Here is a 13,572-nt window from a genome sequence, read left to right on the forward strand (position 1 = left end):
GAATAAAATTATTAATAGAAAAATCTTTTATTTTCTATCTCCCGTATTCAATCATTCACTCCCTCGTTATCATGAAATATATAAAAACAAATCAACCCCTGTATTCAATCATTCACTCCCCCGTTATCATGAAATATATAAAACGAACTGATATAAAATCTATCGTTTACTTTAAATTTTACTAACGTTATCTAATTCTATTGATGCAATAAGATTTTATTTGAACTTAATATTTTTGTGCCAATTTAAATATGTATTCCTTATATTAATTAGGTATATATTTTAATTTTAGTTTAGTTTTTTTTGTTGGCACACATAATTCATTAATAGGAATCAACAAAGTAACTTGTTTGAGTAAAATTGAACTAGTTTGTGAAAAGATACATAAGCAAATAGAAAAGTTGACATGTCATCTAAACAAAAATGCATCAACATCTTTGGTTGACACTTCATTCTCTTTTCTTCATTTCCTTCTTCCCCCATATCAAAACAAGACTCTTCATTTAATTCAGTTTGATTGACACACACATTCTTCACTGTTATATCATATTAATATCATGTTACATTAATGTTATTTTCATATCGTATCATAATTTTTATTATTATCATGTTAATTATATCATGTAGATGAAAAGAACTATATCTTCTTATATTCCCTCCAAAATTATTATATGGAGCATTGGCAAAATATAAAGATGACTTTATGAAAAAGATGCAAGCTTTCCTTTATTTTCATTTCTAAATCAGAAGCAAAATACATGACAATCACATCAATGGACACAAACCGTAACACAAATTATACTTCAAACTTAAAATTAAAATTTGGTTACCAACAAAACAGAAGAACTAGCAACTTTATTAGACGTGATATTCCAAAAGCATAATGGTATTCTAAGGGGTTCCTCCATGGCAATTTCGAATGTAAATAGGGCAGTTAGGAGGTCTCACTGGAGTGCAGCTCCGAGTAGGATCACGTGAACATGCAGTTGGAGATGGAATTGCCGCTGCACAATAAACCTTAATATAATTACTAAAAAAACATTATTTCTATAAATACATTAATAAATGAATTAAAACGAGATTGAATTATTCGATTATAAATATTTAAAAAATCCTTCAACTCAATCCTTGGAATATAAATTATGTAAAAAATAAAGAAAATAATAAAATGATAGTTGTTGTTACCCTTGTCAGCCAGTTGGCGAGCCATGGTGGAAGCGGGGAAAGCGAGAATGGAAGCCAAGAGAATGCATATTATAAAAAACAATCCTTTCATTTTGGATTATTAATTGAAGGATGAGTGATGCATAATCTCCATCTCACACTACTATTTATAGGCCGAAGATTGTTAATTGAAAAATGCAATTTGTAATTAATAAAGAGAGAAATTTGACTAATGGGACGAACTCATGAAATTTCCACGGCATTGCTATTTTTTATATAATTTTTTTACATATAAATTTGGTTGGATATAAGGTAGTATTTTTTTAAAGACTATCAACTCTTTGACAATAAATGTTCATACCTCTGCATACGTGGTATTTGAACTTAGTTTCTCAAAAGATAACAATCAGCGGTGGATGATAAAAAAAATAATACTCTCTTTTCAATAAAATAGATATGCAAATTTTATCCTTTTTTTCTTATCTTTAACATATTAAATTATATTTAAGAACTTAATCAAAATAATAGGTATGATGCACTTGATCAAGTGCATCCGTATCTAATAACAATAAAATTTTCAACTACTGAGATCGTTCCATACATATTTTTTTCTTTCATTTTCTTGACCTCAATAAGCCTTTTCAAACCCTTTCTTTCCCACGATGATAAGATTATTATGAACTATTCGGCATGTTTTGTGGAAATTGTCCGAGACAATGACATACTTTAATAAGATATAATTTAATCAAAATAATAATAACAAAAGCAATAATAAATAAATGTTTATAGTGATTTAGGCATTTTTTTGTTTAGAGGTGTATAATAACTTTTCTTGTTAAAAGATTTATAACTCTGCAATATAATTATCAATATTTTTATAGTTTTTAATAACTTTTTTATATGTATTTAATAGTTTATATTCAATATAATTTTTAAGTACCCTTAAAACTTAAAATTATAATCCAAACTATAATCACACGAATTTATTCGTGAAATATTTATAATTTATCAAGTCATGGAGAAATCACATTCCAACTATATTATCTTATAAGAATATCTAGATATTTTTATAATTTTTTATATTATAGAATTAAAAGTTTAGAAAAAGGAGAAAATTTGAGTAATTGGACGAACTCGTGAAATTTCCTCGGCAATGATATTTTTTATATAAAATTTTAATATATATTTTGTGGATTTTCTTGACTCCACTAAGCCTTTCCAAACCCTTTCTTTCCCAAGATGATATAATCATCAACGATTTGTCATGTTGTATTGTGTAGAATAGTCCTAAGAAGGCAACGACATGGAAATTTAATATTTTGTCATTTGTGTGGAAAAATTTACTAAAAAAATTGACCTAAAGTTTTAAGAAAATGACATTACTATAAGCTATATTGTCAGACTATTTCAAATTTATCTAGTTGACTCCAAAAGACTTTTGCATATTAACAATTGATTAAATTTATTTATGTTTATTTCATATTTAGTTTAAGTGCAATGATAATTAAATACACCTTACGAACCAATTATTTTCATTCATGCATTTACCAATTATCAATATGTTCCGGAAAGCATACAAAAGGTAGTAGAGTATTATCTCATTCTTTCACTTTTATCCTCGCTTCTCTTCTCGAAGGTTTTTCCGCTCTCCTGTTTGGTATGGGATTACGTGGGGAGATAATCTCAGAATCTAATCTATGCTTAATTGATGTTGGCTCCCGAATGTGAAGTCGATTTTTGATAGCGATATGAGGCTGAATAATGAAGATTGGCCAATTATGAAAGCTGATGGGCTCTAGCGGCAAAGGACTATTGCTTCTTCTTTAGGCTTTTCTGGTGAAAAGGGAAGACTTTCCCTTTGAATTGGCAGGCCAGCCGAGCCCAATGAAGTTGATACACTACACTGTTTGAGGCCTGAGGGATCCTCGGGTAGTTCGAGGTCTCCGACATATGTTGAGAGACACCAACCCCTATGTACTTTTCCTATTTCAACAAGATACTAGAATGGATCAAGATATTAGTTTTAGTTAATAATTAAATTTAAATTTGCAAAGCGTCGCAAGCCGCCATATTTTAATAATATATAAAATATAACTAGTTCTTTTCTTCATAAACATAGAACTTACAAAAGAGAATACAGTAGCAGAATACAGGAATGAAAGCGCCATTTTAAGACGAAAATATTAAATTACTGACTTAAACTATATAGCTTTAAGCCTCCATTATTTAAGTAATGAACCCATTACTTCATTTCTTGCAAACAATTCCGTATCCAGATGATCCCCCACGGGTGCAGTCAAGTGTGAGATATTCAGTCACAGATGTGTTCTCATTTGAACCATTTTGTGGAGAGAATAAACAAGTTGAGCAATCTGCAGAAAGAAGTTCAGACGTCCTATACTTATCTACACCACCAAAAACAGGCATCGCCACACCAGGCTTCACCGGGTTCTCGAAATCCGTTCGGTAAGTCCTGCCGAGCACACCATCAACTTTCGGTGAAAGGGCAAAGAACCTAAACTGAACTTCCAAGTGAGCAAAGCAATCATCAGATGGTACTTTGTAGTTGTGGACTCTATCATCTTCTTTGGTCGCTGGAACCACATTCACCATAATCTCTGCACTATCTTTCAATGTTACAATCACACTATTCTTATCTGCAACTCTCTCCACTTTCACTTCTTTGTCCAGGGAGTACCAGCTGGATAGAGCTCCATCAGAGACAACTAAATCCTCCCCATTATAGCTGAACTTTAGATGGTCCACTTCATTATTCCATGTTGCGGATTTAATGGCCTCAAGAGAGAAGGAGTGGGAGTTGAATAAGATTCCGAGTGCTTGAATCCAAGTGAATTCCCTAGTTCGACCGGCGGGCCGATGGCCGATGAAGCGGCCATTGATTTGGAGACTGGCGTCAGAGACCAAGCTGAAATGCTCATTGCTCTTTCCATGGAAGTAAAACACAATGCCATCACCACCTACGAAACGAGGATCATAGCACGCTGATCCAGGTCCGTTGCAGTCTGGTTTACGATCTAAAATCAGCAATAATAAGAAGAAGAACAATAATTAGTTGATTTCAATTTAACTATTAAGTTTAACATTCATAGTTTCTAGCTCTACATATGTATGGAAACTTACATCTGCAGGAGGACTTGCAGACGGGTGAATCACAGTTAACGTAGCAAACTTTAGCTTGACTATTTGCATATGTAGTGCTAGGACATTCCTTGGGGCATTCTATTAATCTTCCGTAGCATCTGCTTTTGGGATTGGTGCAATACACCGGCTCTGCTTTTGGTTGATTCACATCTGAAATAAAGATAAGCAAAATGACTATTAAGACCTCTAGGGCGAATAACACTCCCTTCAACCATTAAACAACCATTGAATTTGTTTAATGAGTTCAAAATATGTGTCCCTTTACTTTTTACTAAGAAAGTGTTTTACATGTCTTTGACTGAAATTCAAGGGATTTGCTGGATAACATCCATACATATGCACTTGTTATTCATGCATAAATATGCATAAAACACAAATATGAAAGACGGGTAATTTAACAAACAAAACATAAAAACTCAGACGCAGAAGCAGGCGAAACTTACGTTTGCAGGAGGACTTGCAGCGGGGTGAATCACAGTCAACATGGCAAGTTTGAGATTTGCTGTTGGCAGAGCCACTGTTGGGACACTCGTAAGGGCATTCTATTAACCTTCCATAGCATCGGCTTCTGGGGTTGCTGCAAAACACCGATTCCGCTTTTGCTTGAATCACAGCTGAAACAAAGATGGGCAAAATGACAGATAAACAACTGTTTCTTAAGAATCCCATCGTATGCTATAAGGTGTTTGACAAATTATGATTGAAATGATGCAAAAATTCGTGGTTTTTTGGACTGTTTATAGAACTCAAACTGCTATTTTCCTTGTGTTGCATGTCTTTCTTTTCATTTGTTTAATCGTTTGAATACTTACAACGGTGTCTAAACTTTCACTAAATTTCATGCATTTGGAGGTGCTTTTTTAATGATTAGCTGTGAATAGGGACCAAAATTTTATATTGAGGAATGAACTTTAAAATTTTGAGTGGAGATAAATTTATAAAATTTTAGAGATAAAAACAGATTTTTAATAGAAAATTTATAGAAAAAAATTTAAAATATATGACAATTTTAAATTTTTAGGAGACAAATTCCCTCACCACCCCCTCGATCCATCTTTCACGGTGAAGCTAAATATAATATACAATGGCGGAGGTATGATTTACATTGGATAGGCACACATTTATCTTAAAATTCAATTTTTTTAATTAATTAATTATTTTATCAATTGTATTCATCTAAAAAAATTTATTTAAATTTACCTATATAAAATTTTTATATTATTAATAAACGTGTCTACCAAAAGAATATTTCTAATTCACCATTGACAATGTATCACTTTTCCCTATCGGAAGGATTGAAAGAACCATATTAATTCTTCTACTAGCTTTATAAGTACATCTCGTGTGATAATGTTTTTTTTATATAAAATATTTGTATTTGACAAATTCAAACATAATTATCGGTGTAAAAATAGTTAGACGGTGTGAGTACAATTTATCGAAATTAATTCTTTTTTATACATCTGAGGTAAATACAAGGCAATATATGTTCAAAGACTCTCAACCAGTTAACTATGAACGCTCATACCCCTATCGGTGCTCGAACCCGTGATCTGTACGGAGAATAACGAGTACCTTAACCACTTTAGTTCGTGCTATCAAAATTAATTCGCCCAAAAAAGGATGAATAAGAAAATTAGATCGAAGTCTCTTTCTCCAACTGATTCTAATTTTAGGAATCGTAAGAAAGCAATCCTTAGAAGGTCAAATATATTTGACTATGCTGAGTTCCAATATAAAAAAAAAAGCAGAGTATTCTGTGTAAAAAGTTTATGGAAATTTCAATGAATCTGAAATTAGTTTCCGATATTCTCTTCTTTGTTTTTCATCAACTCTATCTTAGCCTTCTATCGAACAAGAAGCAACAACTTGTATATGTATGTCATTCAGTATGATCAACCATAAAAACAACATAATCATATCATGGTAAGGAATCCATATTTTCAACTTTTATCACAAAAAAACTTTAAAACTCTTACTAAGTTGGCATACTTTAAGTTATTTTCACACAAGCTCCTTCTGATATGCTGAGTTTATCAAGGTTTTGTTTATTGCATTAATAACTTAATCATTAATCTGATATCATATCAGAGCAATTTTTATATCATAGTAGAGCCATATACAAATCATATGAACAAAGATCATATAAATTTTCTAAATCAAAATCATATATTTATAACAGATCTTATATCGAAAGCAGATTTTTCTTATTCATTTGAATTCAAATCATATTCATACTATCATACACGTATATAGCTTTAATGATTTTAAACTTACTTAAATATATATATATCATATACATATATACTTGGATTAACCGTCAATGTCACGCCCTACCCTTCAAAGGAGACACGAGAGATCGTACAAAGCTCGAAATAGACCCAAACAATCTATAATTTACTAGTTTCCACAGGTAAAACATCCAATCACCCATATCTCTTGTGAATGAAAAGATCGAATATAATGTTTCCTGTTTTGGACACAATATACCAGCATGTAGTGAATAAGTTTAGTACAATCTATTTACATCAGTGGTTGTAGCAAGGTCTAGTAGTACTGTAGAAAATTACATCACAATCACATTAATCAGACAATTCATAACACAAATCATTTGCCACACTTCAGATTAAATTTTCATTAGCAACAAAATACAAAAGTTGGCAACTTTATTAGACATATTATTCCAAAAACATAATATCTTATGGCATGGGATTATTGCAATTCGGACGGTAAATTGGGCAATTAGGAGGCCTCTTTGGTGTGCAGCTCCGATTAGGATCAAGTGCACATCGAGCTGGAGATCGAATTGCCTCTGTAGAATTAACAACAATAAGACCAGAAATTAAAGGCAATAAATACAGATGATTAAAAGGTAGTATCTGATCGAAAGACTCTCAATCATTTGATAATGAATGTTCAAATATCCCTGTATACGTCGTGCTCAATAAATACAGAGGTTGATTGGTTCGTGTAAGTTACCGTAAGGTTAAATATTAAAAAAACAGAAAATTTGTATAATAGTTTTTGTAACATTACATAAATGGTTACAAATTGGTTTTTATTTTGGCCAATAATCAAGGAAGTTTAAATGATGTAAAATTGGAAAAATAATAAAAGTATAATTGTTGTTACCCTTCTCAGCAAGTTGTGGAGCCACGGTTGAAGGGTGAACAGCGAGAATGGAGGCCAAGAGAATGCATAGTATGAAAAATATTGCTTTCATTCTGTATAATGGGATGAGTGAGGCATAATGTCCATTTTGGGCCGCTTTTTATAGGGAAAATCACGGGCGTTATGGGTAAATCCATCATTGTTTTTAGGGTTGGGACAAGATTTGAGGGGTTTGAGTAATTTTTTAAAAATATGAACGATGGAAAATATTATCTTGAGAAAATGAATAAGATAATATAAACTTAATCTCATAGGATGATCTTATGAGTATTAATATGTTGAATCTTTAGACGAATTTCATCATTTTTTAGTGAGTTTCATATAAAATTAATTTAAGGATAAAAAATATGAGTGAAATAAATCAAAACAATTCTACACACACATTTAAAAACATGCAAACAATAAATAAAAAAATAACCTAAAACATGCTTTTCTAAAAATACAATAAATTAAATTATAACCTAAAATATGTTTCCAAAACATGTTTTTTTCCTCTAAAAATACAATAAAACAAAACGAATCGAATCGTAACCTAAAACATGTTTTCTAAAATATAGAAAAAGATAAAGAAATTCCTAACCCTTAAACCCAACACGTAGAAATTAGTATAACGTATGAGATCAAAATACATAAAAGCAGGACCGAAACAAAACAAAAAAAGGAAAGAAATTAACAGATTCAACGAATAAGAATAATTCAATGGACCATATGAAACAAACAATAGGGATTTAAGTGTATTTTCAAACAAAAAAAAGGGGGAGGATTTGAGGGTAGGTATGTTAATTAGGGTAAAATATACCATTGACCATCTAATTATTTACCTCTTTTACTTTAACCACCGATCTTTCAATTGGAAGTTATATAAGGGTGTAGAGGGTTCCATCGAACGAACACGAACAAATGTGTATTTGGTTTGTTTATATTCACGAATAAATTCATTTGTTGGCTTGTTTATAAATTTGTTTATTGACTCGCTTATTTATTAATGATGTTTTCTTATTCTAATTTAAGTTCATTAATTTAGATGTACATACACCAGTTAAGTATAATTTTATTTATAGGTACGAGGATAGTGAGAGAAGTACATACTTATACCAATGTAAGTATGCATTTATTTCTATGTACCATATTTATATCGGTGTTAGTATATACATCTATCACTATCATAGTACATATCTAGAAACAAAGCACATACTTATACATGTGTAAGTATATACACATTCTACAATCCCTTTTCAAATTTATTTTGGTCACCAATTTATTCAAATTTTAAATTATATTTTTCTTTTAAAATAAAGTTTTTATCATATAATTATCTTTGTGATGTGATTTTATGTTTTAACCATTGATACTTCTATTATTAAATAATTTATAATATATATATTTTTTAAAACAATAAAGTTAATTTCTTTTTTAAGAGATTTCAAGACTCAGACTTTTTTAATAGTGATGTCATTTTTGTTTTTATATAATTTTTATAGGAAAAATAAATTTTATAAATTTTTAAGGTTTTTTATCGACACCTCTCATTATATAGTGACTTTGCCCACATAAATTTCCTACCTACATAATCGTTCCTGAACGCACACATAATAGACCCCAACACATCGTAAATCGGTTACCTCACCAACAAACAAAATCGAAATTTTAATTCTTTTATTCCTCAAAAAACTTAAGTAACATCACTCAAACTTAATCACAACACTCATAATACAAATCATATCATAAAAAAACGTAATAGTAGGTGACAGCTTTAGATATATATTTTTTATTACGTTCCTTTTGGTAATTGATTTTTTAGATATACAAGATCCGTAATCTTTTTTCTCCTTCAAAGTAAAATTCAAGGTGTGGGATCAGCATTGCAACCACGTTCGTAAATGGTACACTTAGGAGGTGGCTTTAGAATGCATTTGAAATATGATTGACCTCGTCCGCATTTTACTGCTGGATTTTCAGGATTTTCTGGATATGGGTCTGCACAATAAACAAACATAAATTAGAATATTAAAAAACTGTTTTTCTTTCGTAGTTATTGACAACGTAAATACTTGCAACATAGCTATTTAAACTCGAGACATATAAAAAGAACAATATTCCCATTTATCGTTGAGGCTACTCAATGAGTTTTGACATGAACCGTTTATATTCAAATTAGGGCTTTCGTGTTATATAAAGAGACAATAATCTAAAAATTTAAGAGGGGATTGCAGATGTTAAGAAAGTAGTATGAAGATTCTGATACTAATCATTTAGGCAAACCAGCAAACTTAAAAACCTTTGAATCGATATTGGGAAAATAAAATTGCTCTTACCCTTCTCATCCAGTTCTCGAGCAGTGGTGGAAGTAGGAAAAGAGAGAGTGGAAGCCAAGAGAAGGCATACTATGAAAAGCAAAGCTTTCATTTTGGATAAGTAGCTATTATTGTATGATGAGGTGAGGCATAATATTCTCATAGATGACTATTTATAGGCCAATTCAAGTGTGTTGTGGGTAAAGAAAAAGTAATTTTTTCAAAGCTTGATGATTGATACAGTTAAATTATTATAGATATGACAAATTCACTATTAAATTATACAGAAGGGAAGAGGTCAAGAAATTTCCATGGGCAATTAATGTTGTTTCAGTTTTCCACACGGAGCAACTAAGTTTATGCGGTTCTCTATTTAACTCACCAGTTTATGAGATTCATGAAGATATTCAGCAGCTGCTGAAAAGATATCAAGGGGTATTCTATGATCTGAAGGGTATGCCTCCTGAAAGGACACATGATCATGTAATTACACTCAAAACAGGGTCTCAACCAGTGACTTGTCCGTGAACTTGTGAAATTAGTGGATCGATATTCAATTTGAAAAAAAAATCGAATTATTTTCATCCGAGTCAACAAACCAACAAATCAAATATGTCAGATAGAATAATCTTGGACATTCATTCCAGTCGAATTTCTTCTACAAATGAATGTCAATTTCGATATTGCTCTCCAGTGAGTCTCCAGCCTATAGTAATATCCAAGGCAATAACTTGAACCAACTAGAATGGGATAATGTCAGAGTTCAAAACTACTTATATTGTAGTCTAATTATTTCAATGGTGCTTCACAATTCTAGTCTTGCCTACCATTTTGATCACCCCACTATTTTTTTTCAAATCGTCACTAAACTTCAAATCTTCTTGTATTAGTAGTGTTATTGAACATGTTAATGGCTATTAAAGGGAGATTGATATCTGGTTCTGCATTAGTCGGATTTGAAAGTGTGCGACAAAATGTTTAACATACACGAAATCCTTCTGTCGCATGGTGTGAGCAGATTATATCGAGTAAACTCAAAGGTCCACCTGTAAACCATCGGATATAGATTATATCAGGGTTCCAAATCAATATCATCAATTAAGAAATTGTTTCGGTATTATCAACTATGCACTAAGTTAAGCAGCCCCCTGCAATTATTAGCCGCATTACTTTCAAAGTCAGAGAACTTGAACCAATTGAAGGGAGATAATATCAGAGTTGGCTTCTTATACTGCACTTCAGTTCTGGTTTATTAACAAATCACTCTCACTTGCAGATCAATCTCATCAATTAAGAAATTATTTACCATATGGAAGCGTCCATCCCGTTTTTTCTTATTTGCGTTGAAGTTGTAACTCTTTTCACATGCTTCAACTTGCAGGGTCTTAATATAGCAACAGCAACCCCTGTTGTTAGAGGAAATGACACTGACCAATAAGTCATGGAATAGTTCGATTCACTTGTGTCAGTGGAGTGGCATTACATGCGGTCGCAAGCATGTAAATTCAATCTCCCACTACCATTAAACCAGGATATAGATTATATAAATGTCATCAATTAAGAAATTGTTTCAGTATTATCAAATATGCACTAAGTTAAGCAGCCCCTGAAATTATTAGCCGCATTACTTTCAAAGTCAGAGAACTTGAACCAATTGACGGGTGATAATAGCAGAGTTGGCTTCTTATACATGCTGTCGGCATGATAGAGCCACCAAGTTGGAACTGCAATTCCTCAAACTCTCGGGATCTTTATCACCATGCATTGGAAACTTGAGTTTTCTTAGGGAGTTGAGTCTAGTGGGAAACAGCTTCTACAACGAGATTTCTCAAGAAATTGGTCGTTTACGAAGGCTGAAAACATTAGACCTTATAAATAACTCCATCAGTGCTGAAATTCCTTCCAATTTATCAGCTTGTTTACAGGGAAAAGGTCAACTGATGAAAGGTTCAAAGAAGGTTTGAGTCTTCACAAATTTGTTGCGAAAGCTTTTCCGGATCAAATGCTTGAGATTATAGATCTCATCCTTCTTCAAGAGAGTGTCAGAGGAGGAACAGTTGCAGACATCACTCTCATTGAAACAGCCTGAGAAACGGTAGTCTTCAATGCTTGAATTTGATATTCGAAATAGCTCTAACTTGTTCTGCTGAATCACCGGGTGAGCGGATGGTCATGAGTGATGTTGTTACCAAGCTTTGTTCTTCTAGAGACAAGCTTCTTTGTCAAACTCGATTCCGCCATGGGATTCAAAACGTCATACGCTGCTCAATCACCAGGTTATAATGCTTTCTTATCTTAGTAAAATACTCGATCGTTTCAGATGAAATGTGGTGCTTAAATAAATCTTGTTTCATAAATTTCAGGAATATAAGGTGCCGTATGGATGAACTTGAGAGGTTTCGGTCTGGAAAAGTGCTTGCTGTTTTCTTTTGTTTACACTCTGTTCTGAGAAAAGAAAACAAACATGGAGTTGTTCCAGTTTTCCACCAATAATTTGTCAGTGTAGTTTGTGTTGATATATCTTTTTTTGTCTTAGCATCATAAATACTAACGCATATGCACCCTGCACACGCAAATACTCAAACCCATAACCTTAAAGCAGAACAACACTCCCTTTTAACCATTGAGACCACTCAATGAATCTCCTTTAATGTATTGAGTGCATGGAATGGTTCTCTTAATTTCTGGAAATGGCAGGGCATTACATGCAGCAACAGGAAACAATATTGAGTGGTGCCAATGCTGCAAAAAAGAAAAGAAAAAAAAAAACTGCTATATGGGAGGTTGACGCCAGACAGAATAGTGATTATCCTGTAGGCTAGCTCCGACAGACGATTCACAAGAGAAAATTCGCCCAAAAACCAGAGAAAAAAGTCTCTAGGGTTTAATAAAATATTATAAAATCAATAACTGTCAAAAGCACCACAAGCGGACTGTTATAGCTAAAAAAAATCGTCTTTATTCGAATTTGCCAAAATAGCAAAAATCGTATTTATTCGAATTTTGCCAAAAATAGCAAAATCCCGAAAATCACTCTAAATGAAATTCGAAATAAATAAGCAATCTCCCAAAAATCGTCTAAATCGGATTTAAATTGACTTCCTAATTAACAATCGAAATATTACCATAAATAGTAAAAAATAACTAAATCTAGTGATTCGGAGGGGAAAACGGCAGAATTTGAGGTTTGAAAAAAAGGCCACATGGAGCGTAGCTCAATGTGGAGAGCGTGCGGTCGAAAAGAGCTTTCCGGATTGGGGTCTTATGCGCGATTCTGACACCTGTAGCCAAAGTTATGGCCAAAAGACTGAAACATACTCAAAACGCCCCCAATAAGGAACATGTCACAATCAATTCCCGCTTTGCGCTGATCTGCCAACTCATGGTATCTCAGCGCCATCAACGTGCAATCTGAGCTCAGCATCATCTGTCTCAGATCCCCTGCATCATCGCCCCGGGTTGGAAAGAACTCGTCCTCGAGTTCAGAGTAGTGTCATCAGGATCCACAAAACAATGACTCAGGTGCTTCACATTAAAGACATCAGAAGTCTTCAAGTGACTGGGAATCGCAACCTGTAAGCATTATCATTGATCTTCTGCACGACCTCACAAGGTCCAATCTTCCGATCCTTTAAGCTTATTATACTCACCAACAGGAAAACGTCACGAGTTAATACAGCCCAAACAAAATCACCAACATCAAAAAGTACCTGACGACGATGATTGTCGACCCGAGTCTTGTACTTGGTATTGCTCTCATGAATGGTCTGTTTCACCTGCT

General features: G+C 32.8%; 1 protein-coding gene and 2 long non-coding RNA genes across 3 annotated transcripts; all 3 read right to left on the minus strand.

The window, feature by feature from the left end:
• Positions 1–835: 835 nt before the first annotated feature.
• Positions 836–1,314, minus strand: LOC120113435. The gene is made up of 2 exons (XR_005515303.1): positions 1,186–1,314; positions 836–1,004 (listed from the first exon to the last, which is right to left on the minus strand). It is a non-coding gene; the product is annotated as an uncharacterized LOC120113435 (long non-coding RNA).
• Positions 1,315–3,316: 2,002 nt separating this feature from the next.
• On the minus strand, positions 3,317–4,995 carry LOC120219261. Its single transcript, XM_039216095.1, has 3 exons — positions 4,770–4,995; positions 4,306–4,512; positions 3,317–4,199 (listed from the first exon to the last, which is right to left on the minus strand). The coding sequence occupies exons 1-3, from the start codon at positions 4,993–4,995 to the stop codon at positions 3,412–3,414; spliced, it is 1,221 nt and encodes a 406-aa protein (XP_039072026.1). The 3' UTR covers positions 3,317–3,411.
• A 1,786-nt stretch (positions 4,996–6,781) lies between these two features.
• LOC120219334 lies at positions 6,782–7,586 on the minus strand. Its single transcript, XR_005525289.1, has 2 exons — positions 7,459–7,586; positions 6,782–7,138 (listed from the first exon to the last, which is right to left on the minus strand). It is a non-coding gene; the product is annotated as an uncharacterized LOC120219334 (long non-coding RNA).
• Positions 7,587–13,572: the final 5,986 nt, after the last annotated feature.

This window comes from Hibiscus syriacus, unplaced genomic scaffold, assembly GCF_006381635.1.
Source record: "Hibiscus syriacus cultivar Baekdansim isolate YM2019G1 unplaced genomic scaffold, ASM638163v2 tig00110206_pilon, whole genome shotgun sequence".
NCBI lineage: Eukaryota > Viridiplantae > Streptophyta > Magnoliopsida > Malvales > Malvaceae > Hibiscus > Hibiscus syriacus.